The sequence below is a fragment of the Triticum urartu genome, chromosome 3 (genome assembly GCF_003073215.2).
Source record: "Triticum urartu cultivar G1812 chromosome 3, Tu2.1, whole genome shotgun sequence".
Classification (NCBI taxonomy): Eukaryota; Viridiplantae; Streptophyta; class Magnoliopsida; order Poales; family Poaceae; genus Triticum; species Triticum urartu.
The window spans coordinates 10,321,138-10,344,303 of record NC_053024.1 but is presented as its reverse complement, the minus strand read 5'-3'; the positions used below and the strand labels follow the sequence as shown (position 1 = coordinate 10,344,303).

General features: G+C 47.0%; 3 protein-coding genes across 6 annotated transcripts; 1 reads left to right on the top strand and 2 right to left on the bottom strand.

Moving 5' to 3' along the window:
- The first annotated feature begins 5,569 nt into the window (after positions 1-5,569).
- LOC125547612 (E3 ubiquitin-protein ligase SINA-like 3) lies at positions 5,570-7,008 on the top strand. The gene is made up of 2 exons (XM_048711432.1): positions 5,570-5,950; positions 6,043-7,008. Exons 1-2 carry the CDS (start codon positions 5,687-5,689, stop codon positions 6,769-6,771), a joined length of 993 nt encoding a protein of 330 aa, XP_048567389.1. The 5' UTR covers positions 5,570-5,686; the 3' UTR covers positions 6,772-7,008.
- Positions 7,009-14,051: 7,043 nt separating this feature from the next.
- On the bottom strand, positions 14,052-19,032 carry LOC125542385. Of its 4 annotated transcripts, XM_048705410.1 has the most exons (8): positions 18,859-18,877; positions 18,648-18,767; positions 17,668-17,750; positions 17,162-17,262; positions 16,766-16,840; positions 15,572-16,153; positions 14,395-15,411; positions 14,052-14,297 (listed from the first exon to the last, which is right to left on the bottom strand). In XM_048705410.1, exons 6-7 carry the CDS (start codon positions 16,143-16,145, stop codon positions 14,396-14,398), a joined length of 1,590 nt encoding a protein of 529 aa, XP_048561367.1. In that variant the 5' UTR covers positions 16,146-16,153; positions 16,766-16,840; positions 17,162-17,262; positions 17,668-17,750; positions 18,648-18,767; positions 18,859-18,877; the 3' UTR covers positions 14,052-14,297; position 14,395. The 4 variants fall into 4 exon arrangements, with proteins under 4 accessions (XP_048561367.1, XP_048561369.1, XP_048561368.1 ...); XM_048705412.1 differs by lacking the exon at positions 16,766-16,840; XM_048705411.1 differs by lacking the exon at positions 17,162-17,262.
- Positions 19,033-20,208: 1,176 nt separating this feature from the next.
- LOC125547611 (beta-fructofuranosidase, insoluble isoenzyme 3-like) lies at positions 20,209-22,953 on the bottom strand. The gene is made up of 7 exons (XM_048711431.1): positions 22,686-22,953; positions 22,540-22,548; positions 22,048-22,441; positions 21,386-21,875; positions 20,867-21,270; positions 20,679-20,772; positions 20,209-20,581 (listed from the first exon to the last, which is right to left on the bottom strand). The coding sequence occupies exons 1-7, from the start codon at positions 22,855-22,857 to the stop codon at positions 20,387-20,389; spliced, it is 1,758 nt and encodes a 585-aa protein (XP_048567388.1). The 5' UTR covers positions 22,858-22,953; the 3' UTR covers positions 20,209-20,386.
- Positions 22,954-23,166: the final 213 nt, after the last annotated feature.

Here is a 23,166-nt window from a genome sequence, read left to right as displayed (position 1 = left end):
GGCACAAAAACACCTTGTTCTTTTTTTTGGTGACTTTTGCTGTGGTGATTTCCTGAGATCCCAAAAATAGGAGGAAAAAATTGGCGCCCATCACTGAATTAATAGGTTTGTCCCTCAAAAGGATTTAAAATATTGCAAACTTCCAGGATAATAGGCATGAAACATACAAAAACTATAGATATGTTGGAGATGTATCGCTGACTAACTTTTATACTCCATTCCATACGATGTGTATACTGGAGTTACACTTGAAACGTAGTTAGTCATCTGATCATAATGTCATTAACACCAAAACCATCATTAGAGGCTAGGTGTTCTTTCACCATCGATTTCTAGTAGTAGTAGGTTATCCAATAAACGATAGTCTTTTGTGCACCCCTTATGGAGGATTTTGGGGCTATCAAACCGGCTTGGGGATACCTATGTCAATTGGATGTCAAGCCAGGAATAGGTGTCATCCTTTGCGAACTCCTGCTCCTCCTAGTTTAACTTTCATTTCCCCATTGAATAATCATTGCCTATGTTTTATCCTGCATAGATCTTTTCACACATATTCTGATTTGGGTTATGCTGGTGGTTCATGTTCTGATCTGGAGGTCCTTCTATACTTGTCTCTCCTTAGGTTCAAATAAGCTTTCCCGCCACCTATTCTCCACTATGTTATTTCTAGGATATTAGGTGAATCTTAGCCCCTATTGTAATATTGGATGTATTTTCTATTCTCTAGTTTTGTCACCTGGTGGTTAGCACAGGGTGGTTGGGAGCCAATACTTGATTTTCCACATCATCCTTGGTGTTAGATTTTTCGTGCTCCGGCAATGTTGTTCAAGCCTTTCTCATGCATCGATGCGAGGATCATCTTGGTTAGTGTCCTCTCTGGTTATCCCCCAGCGTCTCTATAACCTCCAACTACGGATGCCTGCTTAGAAGTCTCTAGAATAGGTGGTTGCGTGGTGTGGTGACCGATGGATTGCTCATTGCTTATTGATGGCATCTGCCGAATCAAGGGGTTATTTCTCCTACTCGCTTACAAGCATGTAATCAACATTTTTGTTGTCGGGAGTCTCCGAAATCCAGTACCTTATTCCAGGGGTCTTTCAGAGGCTTGTGGTCATATTGTTGTTTTTTGTTGGTGGCAGGTAGCTAGCCTATATGCCGTATGTGCCGATCGATGACAGTGGGAATGGTGGGATGTGTGGTGATCTGGGTGAGAAGTTGTGACGCGTCTGCGTTGCTCCTTTGTACTATCTGGTTACGCGTGTCCCTTGTGGTGACACATGTATCCTTTTCTTTTTATGGGCTCTCACGTGTTTGTTGGTGTTGTCATCCAGTGATGGAGCCAAAAGCACTCCACTGTTAATCAATGAAGCAGGCACATGTGCAAAAAAGAACAAAACTTGCGCTTACAATTATGTTCCTCAATGTTTCTAGAACAACATGGACCTGCAATCGTCAACCTTTTATCGCACGTTTGTAGGTACTTGAAAGAGAAGACAACATGAATACATGGACAAACTAGCAATAATGAAATTGATTAAGAACACGGCTTATATATATACCATATATAAGTTTGGGAATGGAAACCACAGTGGTGACCCACAATTTGGCTCGTATATCATGAAGAGCATTGGCAAGGTACTCAATTTGGCTCGTTTATCATGAAGAGCACTGGCAATGTACTCCACTAGTCCACTCAATGGTCCGTCTGACCCTGGAAGTACTTGGCCGCATCGCCAGCGCTCGTCGCCAAATCCATATACACATCCTCCGAGCTCCACAGCCAATCCAGGGGGCATACCATGGATCTCCGAACTTCCTCCGCAACATAAAGGATTTCCCAGCTACAATATCCTCGGCTTCCCGCAGCTCCTCCTTCTTTGCCCTCATAGCAGAGCGGAGGTCCTTTCTTGTCGTAGCAGCCTTCTCAGGGTCCGATGCCTTCGCCTGGTTTTCCTTTTCAAGAACCCGGCAACGGTCGGCGGCGGCTTTTAATTCTATGGCCATCTTGGCCATCTTGTCTCGGCTCTCGCCATGTGCGGCCTTCTCGGCTTGCAACTCTTCGGCCGCCTTTAAAGCAGCCGCATTACCCAACCTCGCTTGTTCCTTGGCTCGGGCAAGTTCTGCCCGCAAGGCTTCAACATTGGCAGCCCCATCTGCAGTCACAACATATTAAAGATACTGGCATCATGCTACTCTTCCTATGTGACGTTCACCAGATAATGACACTTACCCCGTGCCTCGTCAAGCCTTTTGTTAACAAGCTCGATGTCGGCGTCTGTCGCATCCAACTGCCGTTCTAAATGGGCAAAGTTGCTAGTCCGGCTAGCCACCAGAGCTTCCGTCACCTGCACATCGAGAAAGTATGGTTATTACCTGGGAATATGATCCTCTGTTTGTCGTCGTTTCCGACGACAACCAGAGTCTTAGGGGCTACTATCTACACAGGGCACACCTACTATGTGCAGGACTATCATACATTATTTTACGTACCTCAAACCCTGTTAGTAGACTCGTAAAAGCTTTATGCAATCCGCTTTCGGCGGACGAGATTCTCTCCATCACCGTATTCATCAGCACACGGTGTTCATCTAAGATGGCCGCTCGCCCCACCAACTCCCTCAGAAATCCGACCGCACACTAGACGGTGCCGGACTCGTTTGTCTGCTCTCTTCGGGAGCCGGACACTGGGAACTTCGGGGGTCGACAGGATTATCTTCTGGCCTCGCCGAACTCGGAGAGGCCCTCCGCGACGACACTTCAGGGTCGCCCGCTTCCGGAGCGGAGGAGTCCGGAGGGGGCGTTTCGCTCTCTATCATCTCTGGAAGAAGATCCCCCGAAGACGAGCTCATTTGAGAGGGGCTAAGGCCCGAACTGCAAAGATACATGCAGCGGTTATCTTCTCAGAAGAAAAGACGACATATCTGTACTATTAAGGTATTTTGGGTCACTTACGACTCATGGGAGAATTGATCCCCTCGCGGACTTTGTGCGGCAACGGCGCCCCCGAGGTAGGACCCTCTGTGGGAGACTTCTTCCCTCGTTTGGAAGTTTCGGCTTCCGAATCCCCGGGCGCAGTTCTTTTCCTCTTCTGGTCGTCTTCCTTCATGGAGACGCTCGCTCCCTCGGCTAGAATGGGCAGCGTTGAGGGCCTGCGTCCGCCCGCATTACCATCCATAGTATTTTCCTTTAAAGGCTCCGGGCAGGGTGCGGTCTGGAGCATCTTCTCCAATACCGGATTTTCCAAACCCTCGGGGAGGGGGGCCGAACACCGAATCAACTTCGCCTTTGTTAGCCAGTCCTGGTCAAAAAGCGAACTCTTAGAAATAGCTTCGTAACAAAGGAGAGATAGTACGTTCGGCCGGAAGATGCCTTACCTGTTCGGCGGCGCGGTTGCTACTCAAGCCCGCGTCCTCGGTGATTTCCGGACACTCCACTTGAGGTTCGAAGAACGACTTGTACATCTCCTCGAGCGTCAGGCCGAGGAAATTTTGAATGGCCCGCGGTCCCTCGGGATTAAACTCCCACAAGCGAAGAGGCCGGCGTTTGCAAGGCTGGACTTGGCGAACCAGCATAACTTGTGCTACCGCAACCAAACTGAAATCTCCATTAAAGAGATCTTGAATGCGGCTCTGCAGTATAGGCACGTCCTTGGCCGGACCCCAGCTCAATCCTCTGCTAATCCATGACATCAGTTGTGGTGGAGGGCCCGGGCGGAAGACAGGGGCGGCCGCCCACTTGGCACTTCTAGGAGCCATGATGTAGAACCACTCCTGTTGCCACAATTCAGACACCTCTGGAATGGAACCTTTGGGCCATGCAGCTCCCGTCATCTTGCGTATTGAGGCACCTCCACACTCCGCATGTTACCCCTCGATCATCTTCGATTTTACTTCAAAAGTCTTGAGCCATAGGCCAAAGTGAGGGGTAACCCGGAGGAAGGCCTCGCACACAACAATAAATGTCGTGATATGAAGAAAGGAGTCTGGAGCTAGATCATGGAAATCTAGCCTATAGTAAAACATCAAGCCCCTGACAAAAGGATCCAATGCAAGGCCTGGACCTCGGAGGAAGTGGGAGACGAACACGACGCTCTCGTTGGGTTCGGGGGAAGGGACGGCCTGCCCCCGGGGAGGCAGCCGATGCAGAATCTCGGCGGTCAGATATCTGGCCTCCCTCAACTTTTTGACGTCTTCTTCCGTGACGGAAGAAGGCACCCATCAGCCTTGAAGGCTAGATCCGGACATGACTGAAGGTTCGAAGCACCTAACCTGAACTTTGGGCGTTTGAGCTTGAGGTGGGGGAAGGATTCGATTGAGCACGGGAGGGGAAAATAAAAGGCCTCGTCCCTTTATAAAGAGGGTGGATATCGAGCGTCCTCCCCGTGTCCGTTTGGACTTGCCTATGATCTAGGAGTCCTAGAAGCGGTTGGGTTACCCACGCCCGTATTGATGAGAATCCCGGAATAAGGGGACACGATCTCTGCTTTAACAAGACGTGCCAAGGAAACCGCCTCGCATAACACGCTAAGATGGGACAGTAAAAGGGTTCGAATAAAAGCTTGGCCGTGGTGTGATGTCACACTACGGAATACGTCGGCAGATTAGATTTGTGTAAACATTATTCTCTCTATGGCAATATGTGGAAACTTATTTTGCAGAGCCGGACACTATCTTTGTGTTCAAAATCTTCTAGAAGTACTTGGAGGAGGAACCCGCCTTGCAATGCCGAAGACAATTTGCGAGCCGGACTCGTCGTCATTGAAGCCTGGTTCAGGGGCTACTGAGGGAGTCCTGGATTAGGGGGTGTTCGGATAGCCGAACTATACCTTCAGCCGGACTCCTGGACTATGAAGATACAAGATTGAAGACTCCGTCCCGTGTCCGGAAGGGACTTTCCTTGGCGTGGAAGGCAAGCTTGGCGATACGGATGTTCAGATCTCCTACCATTGTAACCGACTCTATGTAACCCTAACCCTATCCGGTGTCTATATAAACCGGAGGGTTTTAGTCCGTAGGACAACATACACATCAACAATCATACCATAGGCTAGCTTCTAGGGTTTAGCCTCTCTGATCTCGTGGTAGATCTACTCTTGTACTACCCATATCATCAATATTAATCAAGCAGGACGTAGGGTTTTACCTCCATCGAGAGGGCCCGAACCTGGGTAAAACTTCGTGTCCCTCGCCTCCTGTTACCATCCGGCCTAGACGCACAGTTCGGGACCCCCTACCCGAGATCCGCCGGTTTTGACACCGACAGCGGGCACGGCAACAGTGCCACGCCGCACAAAGATCTCCTCAGTACGGCGTACTGTGACCATGCTTGCCCTTGGAAAGGGGTGGGTTTTTTTAATAATGAAATTGATTAAGAACACGGCTTATATCTATACCATATACTCGTTTGGGAATGGAAACCACAGTGGTGACCCACAATTTGGCTCGTATATCATGAAGAGCATTGGCAAGGTACTCGATTTGGCTCGTTTATCATGAAGAGCATTGGCAAGGTACTGGTACTCCACTAGGTTAATGCTATCCAGGACCGGTCAATGAGGAAGGAAGGAAAGCATTTTTAGTCTACTTGGAACAGTGTGGAACTTTTGTTCTTGGACCTCTCCACTTCTCTCTCTCTCTCCCATCTCCTGCTAGAAAGGTTTTCTTTCCCCAAAGTCCAGCCAGCCAGGATGCAGGGCGCCGCCGCCGAGGGGAGGAGCAGGGCTTCGCCGGACCAGGCCGACGAGGAGAGCGCCAAGAAGCCGCGCCTGGACCTGCCCGACGCCCGCGTGAAGCAAGAGCTCGTCGCCGGAGGAGGGGAAGGGAGCCCCGTCGTCGCGGCGGCGGCGGCGGCGGCGCCGTACAGCCCGAGAGAGGAGCTCGCCGTGAGGATCGACAAGCGCCTGCTCCACTGCCACCTCTGCACCCTCCCCTTCAAGCCCCCCGTCTTCCAGGTTCCGCTCTTTCTTTCCTCGATTGGCGCTGGTGAAAGCTCGATTCTTTCCTTCCTCAAGATTCGATTTGTGCTCCTCTCCTGCTGCTGCAGTGCAAAGCCGGGCACCTGGCCTGCGGCGGCTGCGTCGCCCAGCTGCCCTGCGGCCAGTGCAAGGTGTGCGTCGACGGGGGCGGCTTCTTCGACCCCTGCCCCGCGCTCGACGCCGTCGTCTCCTCCACCAGGATCGAGTGCCCCAACCCCGGCTGCACGAGGTACGTCACCTACCACGAGGTCGCCGACCACCAGACCGCGTGCCCGCACGCGCCCTGCCGCTGCACCGAGCCCGGCTGCGGCTACGTCGGCGCGCCGCAGGCGCTCGCCGGCCACCTCCACACCGTCCACTCGGTGCCGGTGCGCGCCCTGCAGTACGGCAAGGCCAGCCAGCTCCGGCTCCCGGTCTCAACGCCGCGGCTCGTGCTCCTCGGCGACGACGACAACCGCGTGTTCCTCCTCACCGTGGGCGCGCTCGGCGCCGGCGTGACCGCCGTGTCCGTGGTGTGCGCCAGGGCCAGCGCGGCGACGCGGCCCCGGTTCGCGTGCAAGATGTGGGTCAACCTCGAGGCGGCGAACTGCGGCAAGGAGGACATGGTGCTGGTGGACATGCACATGAGGAGCAGCTCGTCGCCCGGCGCCGTGGTCGCCGCGGGCGAGCCCACGTTCCTGATGGTGCCGCCAATGTACCTGGTGCCAGCAGCAGCAGGGGATGGGGCTGCGTCCATGGAAGTGCCTCTGCACATCCGCATCGACAAGCTCTCCCCTTGGTCCGACGCATTGGTGTGATTAGCTCCAGCACTCAAGGCAGTTCGTGGTTGCTTAGTATTTTGGTGTTCCAGCTTAAACTAAGTATTTGGGTCATGTTATAATTAGGGGATGCAGTTCATCTTTGATGGTAGTCCTAAATCATTGTAGGGTACTTACCTAAATCGGAGGATATTAAGCTTGGTGCTAATCGGAGGATATCTTCTTCCGGTGTTATGTCATTCCAACTTGCAAGCATTTCATTTGCATCTGTTGCAATCTATCTATCTCAAGTCAAGAGCAGAGCTCAATCTCATGTCAAGAAATGTTATCCATGACACCAAAGCGACGCTTAATGCGGGTTTACTGGAGCATAGCAAGGAAGAAAGGAGGCCTTCTGTCAAACAATCTCCCTTCTTCTTTTTTTGCGGGACTGTCAACTCTTCTCTATGTATGAATTTGAATATTCAACATGCATGATACCTAGCCAATGTTGATGAAGCTTCTCTCAGAGTCTTCCTAAGGAATGGATCAAGCAACCATTCCATATTTGTTCAAGCGTCTGCTATGAAAGTTTGTTCAGTTTTGCAGGCACAAGCAAATCAATGGGACTTCTTCTAGTTCTAGCGGCTGCAGTCGTCAATGCTTTGAACTGGAACACTGTTTCTTTTTTCCTCTGATTGCAGGACCTCGGTACAAGTTCCGGAGGCCAAGGATTTGATTTGGCATCCTGGACATTGGAGCATACGACATGCTTTGTTGATTTCTTTGATCTTGTCTTCACTCTTCATTCTTACATGATTGAGCACATTGCAAGGAGCAAAAGTCTTATGGCTCATAATCTTGCTAAGAAAGCCTCCTCTAGCTCTACTTTTCTTTGCAGCAAAGGTTCTAGATGTAATTCCAAAAGGTCTTTTCAAGCCATCTCCTTCCTAAGGGGGAAACTTATGTATGTACACTCCTTAGATTGCTAATAATAAAGTGTTAAGCCCTCTCTGAGGGCTGGAGTTTGCCCCCAAAAAAACTAGTAACTTTTACTACACATGGCCACAATTCTTCTTTTATATGAATGCGCTTTGTTGGCAAAAAAAACCATTTTCTAACAAAACAATCTTTCTATATTAAAATAAAAGCAAGTCATCGACACTATAAGAGTAAACATCTGCTGGGCATATGTTTACTCTAACAAACTATTGGTATTGACTGATGGGCATGGCATGCGTTTGTATAACTCCCAAAATTTTAGATCCGACTCACTGATTTTTGATTTATTTTTTGGTTTTATTGATAGCAGAAGACTACGTCAGCTAGTGGAGCATGAAAACGCTTGCTTTTTTTAGCTGCCCCTTTTGATTTTCCGCCCGATGCATGTCGGCATATTTAAAAGCGGGGTACCCCGAGCGTAATTACAAATGGACCAGCCCAAAAAGCCACGTCGGTAAGGCTTTTTACTTCAGAAACGGAAAAAATTTGGACGTCATAAAAATATGTAAAATTTTGAAAATTCAAAAGTTATTTTGGATTTTGAGTTTCAAAGGTCAACATTTTTTTATTGATTTTAAAACGAATTTAAATTTTAGTTTGAATTTGGCTTGAAATTTCAGGGTTGCAAGTATTTCAGACTCCACTGAAATATGCGAGATTTTGTTGAAAATTTGAATCCTCGGTGCGAGAAGAAACTACACTGGAATTCCTCTTCACAATTAATACTACAACATCCCAGAAGGAGCTAATTACGTGGCGGCATGCGGACCTTTGTGTAGGTTTACTGTCAATTTAAAATACCCTGGTTAAACTTGATCTACCAAAACGTCAGCAGTGACGTTTTGGGACGGTGCTAGGTGTCACGAACACGGGCCTCCTCAACACACCTGCCTCGCGTGTAGACAACTTTCACAGAGGCCGTGTGAGGTCACGTTTTCGTCCACACATTTAATGTGAGTGCAGGCTATGGCGCATAGCCTACCGCTATCGGGGGTGACAAGTGTCGAGAAGTCCGCCTCGGTCATCAAAGACGACTTCCCCACACAACCGACACTCTCGGTCAAGGCTATCAACTCCACATGCTCCCGCATGGACTTCCCGAAGTTGCTCTTTCATGGGGACATCAAGCAACATATATCTTTTTATATTACAGAGTGTGATTTAAAAAAAATCAATTTGTTTCACGCAAGCGTTTGATTGCTAATATATATATATATATATAGTTACTATTCATCACCCAGGGTGCATAATAAATTATTCTTCACCTGAGGTAATCTTACGATTATTTCATAATTAAATTATGTTTCAAATTCAAATAGTTATTTTCATATTGATTCATTACGTAAAATTTGGCATAAGAAAATAAAAATATAGGTCATAAGACTAGAAAATTTGCAATTTATGTGTATTTTACACTATGTTTTTACGTTTGTAATTTTACATAACATAAAATATTTTTTATGACGATTATATATTTTCTTACGGTCTCTTTTTACGTCAGAAATAAGACAGAACTTACGCAACGTAAAATTACGGTGCATTGATGGTAAAATAGAGGGGGTGAAGAATAACTATTCCTCACCCAGGGTGACGAATAGTCAATCCCTATATGTCTTTGTTTTTCTCATGGCTTTTCAGTACTATTATTGATGCAAATGGTATGATGCGTCAAACTTGATGAAAACGGACCTCACTAAATGTCCGGAGACACATGCAGCGGCTTGTTCGGACGCATTCTATCTCAAGTCAAGAGTAGAGCTCAATCTCATGTAAGAAATGCATGCATTTTGTGTATACCATTGCTATCTGATGGAACCTTTTTTCCCCTGCACAGTAAAATGCTCTGTTCAGCTAGTAACTTCTACTACCACACGTGATCATAATTCTTTTTATTATATGAATGACCTTTGTGAGCAAAAAATATCATTTCCTGGCAAAGTAATCTTTCTATATTAAAATAGAAACAAGTCGTCGACACCAAAACAATCTACTTACAAACTCAATGGCAGCGGAGAGTTACCCTGCCAAAATATTGGAGTTGACTGATAGGCATGGCACGCATTTGGGTAACTCCCAAAAAATTTAGGGCTCTAGCCCAGTGGTAAGGACACATTGGTGTTCCTTTGAGAACCGGGGTTCGACTCCCATCGAAAGCAAATTTTCACGATCTCATATGGATGGGTTCCTTCTATAAAAAAATTGGATCCAAACCAGTTGTTTCTTTTGTTCCATTCATAACAGAAGTATGTCAGCTAGCGTAGAGTGAAAACCCTTGCTTTTTCGGTTGCTCCTGCTGATTTTGCGCCCATGAGCGTGATTCACGTGGCCACGACATCCCTTTTTTGTAAATTTACCCATGTTTTGATATAACGGGTGCACACACAATCCAGAAGGGCCCGTAAATGCCCACATCACCTATGACGCCCCATCAGGCCATAGGGATCGCCATCATGTCGTAGTTACCGCCCCAGACGACGACCTCCGCCCGGTGCCGCTCCTCCAAGAAGAAGAGCATGGCACACTTTGACAATGGGGCCCACCATCATCTTGGAGATTGGACCCCGCAGCCGCATTGCGAGCATGATGGGGCACGAGAAGTGCCGGGCCCGGGGAAGAAACCCTTGGCCTTTGCTTTCTCGAATGAACACAATCATAAATTTATTAAAATAGAAAACAAGTCAATGAGACTAATGGCAGCCGGAAGTTACCTTACCAAATTGTTGGCTTTAGCGATGGGTGAGGCATGCATTTGGATAACTCTTATGCCGCATGTAGTGGCCCGTAGTATCCAAGATGAATTCCAACTGTGGATTAGAGCCAAGATAGGTGGACTAGCGAGAGATGTAACGTAGCAAAGCTATAGATTGGTCCTGTGGACTGCGCTCTTTGCGCTGTGTAATCATCTTGTAAATGTTCTATCTTCTCTCTTAAATGAAAAAGCGCGCAATGCTCTTCGGTAACTACGGGGTACCCCGAGCGTAACTACGGATGGACCAGCCCAAAAGGCCATGTCGGTAAGGTTTTTTATTCCAGAAACGGAAAAAAATCGGACATCACCAAAATATGTAAAAAAAATCAGAAATTCGGGACTTATTTCGGATTTTGAGTTTCAAAATTCAAAAATTACTAATGATTTTTAACCTAATTTAAAATTTTAGTTTGAATTTGGCTCGAAATTTCAGGTTTGCAAGTATTCTGGACTGAACTGAAATACGCAAAATTTCGTTGAAATTTTAAACCGTCGGTACGAAAAGAAACTACACTGGAATTCCTCTTCACAATTAGTACTACAACATCCAGAAGAAGCTAGTGGAGAGTGAAAACGCTTGCTTTTTCAGTTGCCCATGCTGATTTTGCGCCCAACAAGTGTGATTCACGCGGTCACGACATCCTTCTTTTGTGAATTCGCCCACGTTTTGGTATGACGGGCGCACACACAATCCAGAAGGGCCCATAAATGCCCACATCACCTATGACGCCCCATCGGACCATAGGGAACGTCACCATGTCGTAGTCACCGCCCTAGACGACAACCTCCGCCCGGTGCCGCTCCTCCAAGAAGAAGAGCATGGCACACTCTGACAATGCGGCCCGCCTCCATCTGGAAGATTGGCCCTTGCAGCCGCATTGGGAGCATGACGGTACGAGAAAGGCCAAGTCCGGGAAGAAACCCTTGGCCTTTGCTTTCTTGAATGAACACAATCATAAATAAATTTATTAAAAACAGAAACAAGGCAACGAGACTAATGGCAGCCCGAAGTTACTTACCAAAATTTGGGCTTTACCCATGGACGGGGCATGCATTTGGATAACTGTCAAAATTTTGGATCCGAGCCAATTTTTTGTTGCCCCTCCCAATTTTGCGCACAGGGTGGAAGATTCGTGTGGCCGCGAGATCCTTTATCAACAAATTGGCGTCCCCCACGTTTTGGCATGGTGGATGCACGCACAATTCAGAGAGGCGATAAAATCCCGAAACCCCCTATGACACCCCATCGGCCATATGAATCACCACCATGCAAAAGTTATGACAAACCACCGCCGACCACCCCTCTGTCGTCAGCCACAGGCTCCGGACAAAGGTGCTGCTCCTCCGGGAAGACCACCCGCCACACTTTGACAGCCGGAGGGGGAAGCGGTGGCCGACAAAGCATTTTTCACGTGGCGGCGGCATAGGGTTGTGAAAAAACCCATGGCATTCGGACGTCGTTTGGCTTGGTGATTCTTCCCGACGAACGGCACCAAGTAGCGAGTAGGGTGTGTGCATCGCCTCGCCGGGCCGAGATTTCAATGGCCGTGTGATGCCGGAGATGGGAACGAGACAAGCACCAGCAGTTCACAGCACTCATTGCAGGGTCAGGTTTGAAACAGAAAGCTAGTACGTAAAATGCTTTGCAGGCCCAGTCCTTTACGTACGTGCAGCACAGCACTAGCCACCGATCCCATGGGGAAGGTGAGGGGTACTACTACTTTGAGTGGTCAGTTCCCAGAGCAGTACTACTAGCACGCAGCTTTACCCACTCCGAGTAGACTGCTGTCTGTGTGGCGTGTGAGACAAGGGAAAAGATTGATCCAATCTCTTTAATTTATACTCGTACGTATGTATGACCCAGATTGTTCTTTTGTACTGTACTAGTATAGTCCAAATGCATCCATCTTACTAGTGCATGCTACTCCCACACCCTCAGGCCCTTTCAAAATTCAAATAAGATGGCATTTTGTTGCTCAACTGGAAAATATCGATCATGCTTGTACTCCATTACCATCAGCTTCTTTCTAACTAGTACTTCCATACATCTACCTAGTGCTATATTTTTCTGCCATGTGTTCTAGAAATTGAAATGTGTGTCTCGATAATAATAATAAGAAAAATTGAACTTCTAACTCGACCTTTTAAAAAAGGATAGCTACTCATAGCCTTTTCCCAAAAGGAATAATCATTCTTTTCTAAAAAAAACAGATTTTAGGCCTCATTTAGTATGAAGGATTTTCATAGAAAAAACATAGGAGCAAGGATTCCGTAGCAGAATTTTCTAGAGATGCATCCGGTTTGTAGGGTACATGTACATGAATTTTATAAAAATACTATTCATTTCTCATGTTTTCAGAGGAAACGACGCGTCCACTCAAAGCTCTTCTTTTTGCGTAGAAACAAGGCAAGAAATTTTTTTAGGATCCTACCAAATTTCCGTACTACTTTTAATTCCTACGTTTTGATTTCCTCCAAATTGAATGAGTCCTTAAAGGCTTAAACCAAAGGATATTAGATCGAGTAGTCAAATTCCCCACCCTATAAAAAGACTAGTCAAATTTGTAGGAGAAAATCCTGCATTTAACATCTTTTCTAACAGCGTGAAACATTTCCCCTTTTTTCTCAAATATCTCTGAGTTGTTCACTTGATCTTGTCAAGTTAAAGAAAAAGAAGTTGTTCACGCTCACTAACTATTGTCTCTTTCCATTTTTGTTACATGCAGGTGGTATGTCTACAATTTTCTCTCCATAGTTAGAGCATCTACAGCCGTATATGACAAATATGACCCCTTAAACGTCCGCGCATGCGTCCGGACGTGTCCGCGGGCAGTGACCGGACACTCTTTAAATTAACACAACTGCATCCGGACATCTCATACTAGATTCTCAAATCCATTTTTCTGCCATGTGTTCTAGAAACTGAAATGTCCGCATCGTCCGGTGCTTGCACGGCTACATCGTCATCTCCTCCTCGTCCTCCGACGGCTCCGACGTCGACCCACCTCCTGCTACGGACACCTACAACATCTTTTCTAACAGCGCAAAACATTTTCCCCTTGTTTTTCAAATATCTCTCGGTTGTTCACTTAACAAGAACAAGTTAAAGAAAATGAAGTTCTTCGCGCTCACTAACTATTGCCTGCTCTCTTTCCGTTTTCGTTACATGCAGCTGGCATGTCTACAATTTACTCTTCACAGTTAGCATCAAGTCTTGTGTGTGCTTGTTTTTTTCTCCTTCTGAGCAACCTGGACTTTGTAGTTCTAAACATGCTCCAAAAGTTAGCGTTCACGATTCAAATAAATCCTGGTGTGTTATATCTGTGTTTCTGAACCAACCATATCAACAACACCCCTGTCCTGTCCTGAATATCATCAGTTATACAGTTTTAGTGTTCTGAACTAGTATTTGAAAAATATGAGACGATTTCAGACAATATGTCTCTGCAATATTATTATGCTTACAGTTGCTCACAAATTATAAGAGTATATGCTCCGGCTCGGAACTTCGAGCAAGTACCCTCGCCAAAAAGAAATTACTTCCAGTAAGTAGCACTAACCGACGTTGTTCAACATTCACAGTTGTAAATTCCCCTGTGAACACAACTAAATATAGTTCCAGCCTCCAAATAAAAAACAGAGTTTTTCACAAATTTCACACAGCAGTTGCTCACAATTTTCAACCTATTGCTGGTTGGTTACATGATTAGTGCACACTTGCATCTCAGCTTGCAGCCTGATGTTGTTTCTCAACTCCCAAGGAACAGCATTCTTCAAGTACTACTGATGTTGTTCAGCCTTCACAGCACATGGGGCAACGTGAGCTCCGGCCACACTACAAATGCAACAATGGTGGTTCAGTAAACATGCATGAGACAATCTAGAGAAACAACAGTTCGAAAGTTTCATGGGGATCATATTCAGTCGACTACCTTAGTTCAGAGAGTCAGTAGACGGGGCCTTCGCAGATTCTGCATTGTCAGGAGAGGCAATTAATTCTTCTAGTGTGCGGAACCTCTTGTGATTGGCTGCCGGTTCTTCCACGGGCCCCTTGCGACGTTCATGCTTCAGTTGAAACCTAGGACTTGTCCTAGGAATGCCAGTATGGTAGTCCTTCCTAGCATGTTTCACCTTGCCCCTCACCAGCTCTGCATCAGCACCATCAGAGGTCAGAGCCTCAGCTGGCAGCTCTTCCACAGGCCCGTTACGACATTCACGCTTTGTTTCAAACCTAGGACTTGTCCGAGGAGTGCCGGTATGGTAGTTCTTCCTAGAATGTTTCACTTCCCCTCTCACCAGCTCAGCATCACCACCTTCAGAGGTCAGAACCTTGGCTGGCATTTCTTCCGCAGACCCGTTATGACATTCACGCTTCGGCTCAAACCTAGGACTTGTCCTAGGAGTGCCAGCAGGGTAGTTCTTCCTAGGATGTTTCAGCTTCCCTCTCACCAGCTCCGCGTCGCCAACTTCAGAGGTCCGTGCCTCGGCCGGCAGCTCTTCCACAGGCCCGTTATGATATTCATGCTTTGGTTCAAACCTAGGACTTGTCCGAGGAGTGCCGGTATGGTAGTTCTTCTTAGGACGTTTCACCTTCCCTCTCACCAACTCCGCATCGCCACCTTCAGAGGTCAGAGCCTCGGCTGGCAGCTCTTCCACAGACCCGTTATGACATTCACGCTTCGGTTCAAACCTAGGACTTGTCCCAGGAGTGCCGGTATGGTAATCCTTCCCAGGATGTTGCATCTTCTCTCTCACCAGCTCCGCGTCGCCACCTTCAGAGGTCAGTGCCTCGGCTGGCAGCTCTTCCAGAGGCCCGTTCCGACATTCAGGCTTCAGTTCAAACCTAGGACTTGTCCTAGGAGTACCGGTGTGGTAGTTCTTCCTGGGACGCTTCACCTTCCCTCTTACCATCTTTGCATCGCCACCTTCAAAGGTCGGAGCCTTCAGAACTGTAGAAGTCGGGCATGCAGAAGGTGAATGTTAATTTTTTTTTTCTGGGAAGGGTGCTGTTAACTTCAAATAATAATAATTTGTTGCAATGTTTGCATGATATGGACTGTTTGCAAGATAAACACACAACTGTACTGAGAAAGGGATAGAGGAATATACTGGGGAATGGCGCTGATGTGGGAGTGCGAGGACAGTTGTGCGATTCAGCCATATCAAGAGGTGCTTTTTCAGTAACCAAAGGCGACGCTGTAGCTTCCAAACCATTTCCAGAGTCAGCAGCTTCTTGACTTCCTTCAGTAGCTGCAACAAGCACAACCTTCACATCTTGGCTTCCTTCACTAGCAGCCTGCACATCTTGGCTTCCTTCACGAGCTGCAACAAGCACAACTTGCACATCTTGGCTTCCTTCACTAGCTACAAGAAGAGGTTCTTTTTCCGTAACCAAGGACGATGTGGTGGCTTCCAAAGCATGTCTGCAATCAGCAGACTCTTGTCTTCCTTCACTAGCGGCAGCAAACACAACCTGCAGATCTTGCCTTCCTTCACTAGCTGCAACAAACACAGCCTGCACATCTTGGATTCCTTCACCAGCTACGACATGCATAGTCTGCCTATCAAGCGACGCCGCCCGGTGCTGAGTTGCAATATGATCCTCCTGAACAGTCTCGTCATCGCTGCTGCTCAAGTCAATAATATCATGATCACTCAGATCTATGAAATCTATTACAGTCATTTTGTGGCCTGAAATAGTAAAATTGCGTGAGCAATGATTAATGAAGAATGGTGCAGGAATAAAAACAAGCTGAAGCTATATCCATCCATCAGACATTTCACCCCTAAGGGAAAAGAAACAAGTAGCAAGGATAATAAAAATAACCAAAGTCACCTACCCTTTTTAAGAATCGAGATATTTGAACATTTATGTAGCTATTATAACATGAATGGCTCTTTAACTTGGAGCACCGGCCATGAACTCTCTTTTTTAGTACATGTGGTAAAAAAACAATGAATGTACTATCGAAGACAAATGCAGTAAGATTATTTTCATATAACCCGTCATATATATTTTAATGTGCAAATTCAAATAACTCTGAATCCAGAGCTCTAGCGGTTGCTTTGATTCCTACATATCCATTTAGTATATCTTGATTGAAAATGAAGCTATCATTTCCTTCTGTATATTGCTAAATGAATAGATTTCACAAGAGGTCGAGAAGCTCGAGTAGTAGTAAGAATTAGAGTTCTTCCTCAATTATGGATTTTTTTCACATAGCTCGGGTCAATTAGCATCTCCATGTGTTGAGTTAAAAAGTAACGGCGACGTTGCTAAAGATCGAACAAAAATGGCTTTACCGGATCCAAGTGTGACCAAACTGTCGCTTTCTTGATCGTATCCACTAGAATGAGGCTATTTGTGAATCTTGAGACCTGAATTTGATATAACCTTTAGGATAGCAAGAGCTGGAGCTGGAGCTGTTGTAAATAGTACAAGCGCTTGAAGTTGTAATGAGTGTTAATTCAAAAAACTCATTGTAATGCAAAATAACAAGAAAAGAGAAAAAATAACATCGAATCCTACAGAAAAAGATCATTGGATGATATTAGCTAGGTTCACAGTTTTGAGACACAGGAAAGGATAATGTTTGCACAAGTCTTCATTAACAAGAATAATGGGTCGAAAATTTTCAAACAACATTTGTTTCACCAGCAATGAATAATGACAAGGCATGTAAGGCAAGACCAGACTACCTTCAGCTCAAATTTTATCCTTGCAATAACTTGAAGGCCAAGGTTCTTAGCTTTCACCCCATTGACTAGTGCAATTGCAGCAGCACCATCACTGTAGAGTGCTGGAAGATAAGAAAGGCACTGCAGTTACACTTTAATGTAACATCGCTTCGCGTAATTCATCTTAACCGTGCAAAAAAGAATAAAATTTGAGCTCTGAAATAATCTAGCTCTTCAGTACTCTCTTAAGATGACACAGAACAGACCGATGATTTATACTACTGAATATATACAACATTGTTTGGCTGAAGGTAGTCTGGTCATGTAAAAATAAATCTACAATGCTAGACGAACAGTATCATAAATCTGAATGAAATTGTTGAATTAAGAAATACTGAATAGAGGTACTTCAATCAGATAGCTCATACTGGAAAATTGCTGTTTAAACTATTTTGCAAGATTACCATCTAAGTAAATATCCATATAAAGATAGTAAAATAAGTAGCAAGGGTATGAAAATTGCAGACCTTGCAGTAGAAGAAGTGCCAGCAGTTACAGGCCCATTCTTCTTAAACGCTGGCCCAAGTTTCCTCAGTTTCACTGGATCAATCTGCACACGTAAATGACCAGAGAAACCATGAAAAAGCAGTATGGAAAAAAGGTATGCTGATGGTTATGTATTTGTAAGTCAAAACGAGACCATGTTGGTCTATCAATAAAAATGAAACCACGTGCAGATGACATTGAAGAAATTCAACACATTCCACAAATTTAGTAATCTGTAAGTTCAACACTAGTATAAGCTGACTACTGGATTTTCAACTAACCCCTGTTTAAGAATGGGGATACTAATATCATATCAACGAAACAACTATCTTTCCTTAATTAACTGCTATTTTCGCCTTTGCATTGAGAGCCTCTCCGACTTAAAGCACCGGCCATGATGAACTCTCTTCACTTAATACACGTGGTAACATATTAAACGGTGGAATTACTGTTAATGACAAATGCATTAACATTACTTTCATGCATCCAATCACAAACATCCCATGTATTTTAGCGTGCGAATTTGAAGAACCTCGATTGTAAAAATCTAGAATTTTCTGCAAGATTTGTTCACAGCAGTTCGTCAATCGAAGTTGAAGACGCGCCTGGTTGGCGGAGAAAACTTTGATGATTGCAATTTAGCTCATTTAGGAGAGCAGCAGGTTCGTTCGCCGCTAAACCTTAATTTTTTCTGTGCCCTCGGCCAAGTACTTTGGCTGAAAGGTGTGCTTAGCATAAACAAATCATACTCCTACAGTTAACTAGTACCACCACCAATGTCAGGAGATCTCTGTTTTACTGTTCAACATGCTACTAGTACGGAGTACTAGTTTAAGCTGACTTGGGTGGGAATGGGATCAGTGAGCTCTCGAACGCTACGAGGAAAGATTTCGCAAATCGCAAAGAGGCCATCTGAAAAGAAGAAATCTGGAAGAGAAAGGCGCAGGCGGAGGCAGCAGACCTTGGTTCCTCTGCTTCCCCATCTCACCCCACCTCCAGGCTACTTCCTTGCTCGCTTCGCCCCCCTCCCCTCCGCTTGGCCTCCAACAAAACGGCCGGGAATCAAAGCGCGATCGGTGCTCTGCAAGGAAACCAGCAGAGATCGTTGAGCGGCGGCGAGCAAGAACCGGCTTAAAATCAGCTCCAAGAAAAGAAAGACGGGGGTTCCTCACCCGCGGGACGGATCGAGCGGAGGCCTTCGCTCCGCGCCCACGGCAGCGCGGTCCACCGGAGGAGGAGGAAGGGGATGCCGGACGGCGAGCTGATCTGGTGGGGTGGGGGATGCTCTCCGAGGGAGCCACGGGAGGATGATCACGTGGGGGTTCCTGCGCCGTGGGACCCACCGAGATCAGTGGGCAGGCCCAACAAAAAGAACATGGGAATATCTTTTTGACAATTAATATTTGTTGACCACAGTAAGTTTAGTTCATAAGCATGATAAATCGACTCTCAGTTTATTTTTTGTCAAAAAAATTGCCGTGCTTGCTAACTAAGCTTGTCATCCTCGCGTCAACTAAAATCACCATATAAACGTTCAATCTACCATGGTCAAATCCCGAACGTTCATAATTTATCAATCCCGAACGTTCATAATCTACCATGGTAAGCAAGTGATGATCTTTAAGAATTAGACTTGCATGGACAGATATGTTGTAACTCCAAATTTTACCGGACCTTGAAGTTTTTTCATAGTTCATTGAATTTCCATGAAGTTCCTACACACATAAGGGAAAACAAGAAATTGTGATTGTCTTATAATTATTAGTAGGTTAGTCCAAATAAATATCAAAGTTTACATAAAAAATAAGATACTTGCATGAGACATGCAAAAAATATAGATACGTCGGATACTTATCAAGGGCGAGATGTGGCACGATGCTCACGTGTCGCGGAGGTGGTAGGCTGGATGGGATGGCAGGGCCATGGGTTTGGGAGGGGGAGACTGCTGCCAAAAGCCGTGCTCCGACTGAGGCTGGAGTCGTCAATGACGGCGCCTACAGGCACCCTTTTTCCTTGTTGAAGGCATTGATGTTGCGGCCCTCCCTTACTAAATCCGGTCTTCCTTGAACTCAAATAATATGTTAGCATGCATCCACGCTGCTTGAGCACCTTTTTCTCAACTGAGGATATTATCATGCTTGTACAATATTATCAAGGGTTATGCTCATGTAAGTAGCACTAATAATTGATGATGTTCAACCTACATATATATAGCTCGAGCCGTCATGTACCAAACCACATACTCCGCAGAAATTTTACGTTACAGTTGCTCTCACAAATTTCAACCTATTGCTGTTTAGTTACATCTCAGCTTGCAGCCAGGATGAGAAGAACAAACATTTATTTTTCTTAACTGACAATTAAATAACACTAGTTGTGTGCCTTTTTCATCTACATCAAAATAACACCTTAGAAAATGTGCATGTCAAAACAAGCTAGAAATCTCTTGGAGATATTTAACTGGAAGTTCAGCAGCAGCTTGTCGAACAAAAAGGGACATAAACTGATCTGCAATTCTTCAAGACGAAAATGGACTCATCCACCAAAACCTTTATTCATTCATTCCCATGTTTCCGTGGGCAGCAAGTGTACAACTACATTTTTAACTTCAGCCTCTCCTAATTAATCCATCTCATTTAAACTAATAAGCTGGCTAGCTACGGCTAGGCTACTTCTACTCCTCGATCGTCCAGGCTGCTGCTACTGCTCCAGCAGCTTGTTCATCGTGGGGGTCTTCATCTCCCACGCGTGCAGGTTGGTGACCTTGATGTCCGACTCACCGTTGTTGAAGACGAAGAGGTGCGCGTCGTCGCCGATGGCTTTCCTCGGGTAAACCCTCGTCAGGATGCACGTCTTTCCGCCGGCCCCGAAGCTCTCCACCACAGAATGGTCAATCTGAAATGAAGTTCGCGACATGCCTTAGACCCCTCTTGCAACGGTTTAATCCACTCCAGAGCATACACTGATCATGTGGTTACATATATACATATACCAATGTTCTGAGGGCGATCTTCTTGGTCTTGGCTATGTCGACGTTGACAAAGCCGGCGAAGCTCGGCCTGTAGATCTGTGACTCGTACGATGACCTATTTGATAGTGACCATTGGGAATTACTGTTGGATCTGGATGCACGGATAATCCAACATTGCAAGTTTTATACTACCATGTAATGTGACTTACCTTGTCGGGTCATTACACATGAGGATGGCGTAATTGGTGTCGTTGGTCTTGAACACCCTGAAGAAGACGGCTGTCCTCTCCTCGAGGTCGTCGGAGGCCAGCAGCCAGAGCCCGAACGGCCCAACGCCGCCCTTGACGTGCGAGTTGAACTTCTTGCATAGCCCCTGTGCGTCGGTCCGCCACGCCAGGTCGAACTTCTCCGCTTTGTCCAGGTCCCTGATGGCGAACGCCGCCTCCACGTCTGACTGCACGGATTTGAAGCCGGTGATCTCGAAGTACTCGCCGCCCTTGACGGCCTTGTTGCTGACATTTACGTGCTTTGAGCGCAGCGACTTGACCTCCTCCACTGGCCATTGGATCAGCTGTCTCCCGCTTCGCGATAGGAAGATCTTCCTTGGTATCGCCTGAGAAAATCAGCAACAACAATACGTCTCGATCTCAGGCTCTCAGCACGTACGGTGGAAAACATACTAGGAAAAGTAATTTTGTTCATGTGCAAGCGTAGCTAGTTCCAGTGACCTGGATGCCGGCCCAGCCCTTGTGGTGGTCGTCGGTAACGGTGTCAGACTCATTGGCCCAGCCCCAGAGAACACGTCGTTTCTTGGTCGGGTCGAAGAAGGACTTGGAGGCGTAGAAGTCACCATAGTCGTAGCGGAGGTCGTAGTCATTGTCCAGGAAGGCGTGGTCGGGGGTGTACCTCTCCTTGTCGTGGTCGTATGTGCCAATTGTGTAGTAATCGTATCGTGTCAGTTCTAGACTCACCTTGAGCACGTACTTGACCTCCTTGGCCACAACACGGTCGTGCAACTCCACGGTGTCCACACCACTCTGGTGGTTACGACTGCCTCCGGCTACCGCCACAGGGAAGAAGTCAGGGCACTCCCACATTCCTGTGAGTCCCGCGTGCAATGAGTGGCGCGCCTTGACCCACTTCTTGAAGTCTCGGCTCCGGTACAACACCGCGATCCCCCTCATGTTCTCCTTGGTGCCCACCACCAACCTCCAGTGTCTGCACATATATCAGGTACAACATATATTCTTTATGCATAATCAGAGCACAATATATAGTTTGGAGGGTGGGTGGGGGGGGGGGGGGGGGGGGGCACCGCCCCCCTCCCCCCAAGCTCTGAGCCAACTTGTGAAGAAAATTTGTTCGGAGGATGAAAATAAAATGTACATACCCGTCGGGTCCGTACCACGCTGTCGTGGGATCACGGAAAGCGCTTGCGTTGATGCCGTGGTCGGGGCTGATGATTGGATTGTAATCGGGCTTGACCCACTGCCGGAGGTATGGGTCGGAGAGGTTGGCCGGGTACGCGACGTTCTGCACCTGGTTCTTGTGGGGGTCGATGCCGGTGTACATGATGACGGGGACGCCGTTGGGCAGCAGTGTGGCGGAGCCCGACCAGCAGCCGTTGACGTCGAAGGGCATGGTCGGGTAGATCGCAGGCTCCAGCGCCACCCAGTGAATGAGGTCGGTGGAGACGGAGTGCGCCCAGATGATGTTCCCCCACACGGCGCCCTTGGGGTTGTACTGGTAGAAGAGGTGGTACAGCCCTTTGTAGTACATTGGCCCTGCATCCATCCGCACGCACGTAAGCTAGGTTTAGATACATGCCATGCAAGCAAATATCCACTCTAAGTTAGTTAGTTACTACACGTACGTTACGTACCATTGGGATCTGATTGGTTGTTGCGTCGTCATGTGAAGGGAAGTAGGTCAATGCCATGCAAACAAAGGAGACGAGGAATGAGTAACACAAAAAAGTGCTCCACAAACACGCAGACGTAGATAGATGGAAAGAAAATACGTAGGCACCATTGATCCAGTGCTTGGGGGGCTGGAAGTGGTAGCCGGTGCGCAGCTCCGTGGCGACCTCCTTGGCCTCCAGCGACTGGAGCTCCGGGTAGACGACGTGCGACGCGTGCGCCGCCGTCCAGCACAGCAGCGACACGACGATCGCTAGCGCCAAGGCCGCCGCCGTCCCCATTCCCTCTCCTCTTCTCTGATCGAGCACCCACCACTCGTACGTACGAGACTAGAGTAGCCTGAAGGAGACGTAGGAGATGAGTGAGTGAGCAATGCGATTGCGGTGTGTGGGTCCGTACGCCGGTACGCAGGGGTATACGTATATATAGTCGGGTTTGGATAAGCAGTCCACATGGGATGGACTGAGGAGGCACTGAGATCCTTCCCTAGGATGGATGGATTCCACGTGGTGGCCGTGCTGTATTGACAGTCAAAGACGACGTGGATAAGAACGCACACATGGAATGGAGCGAACCCAGGTCCTAGTATT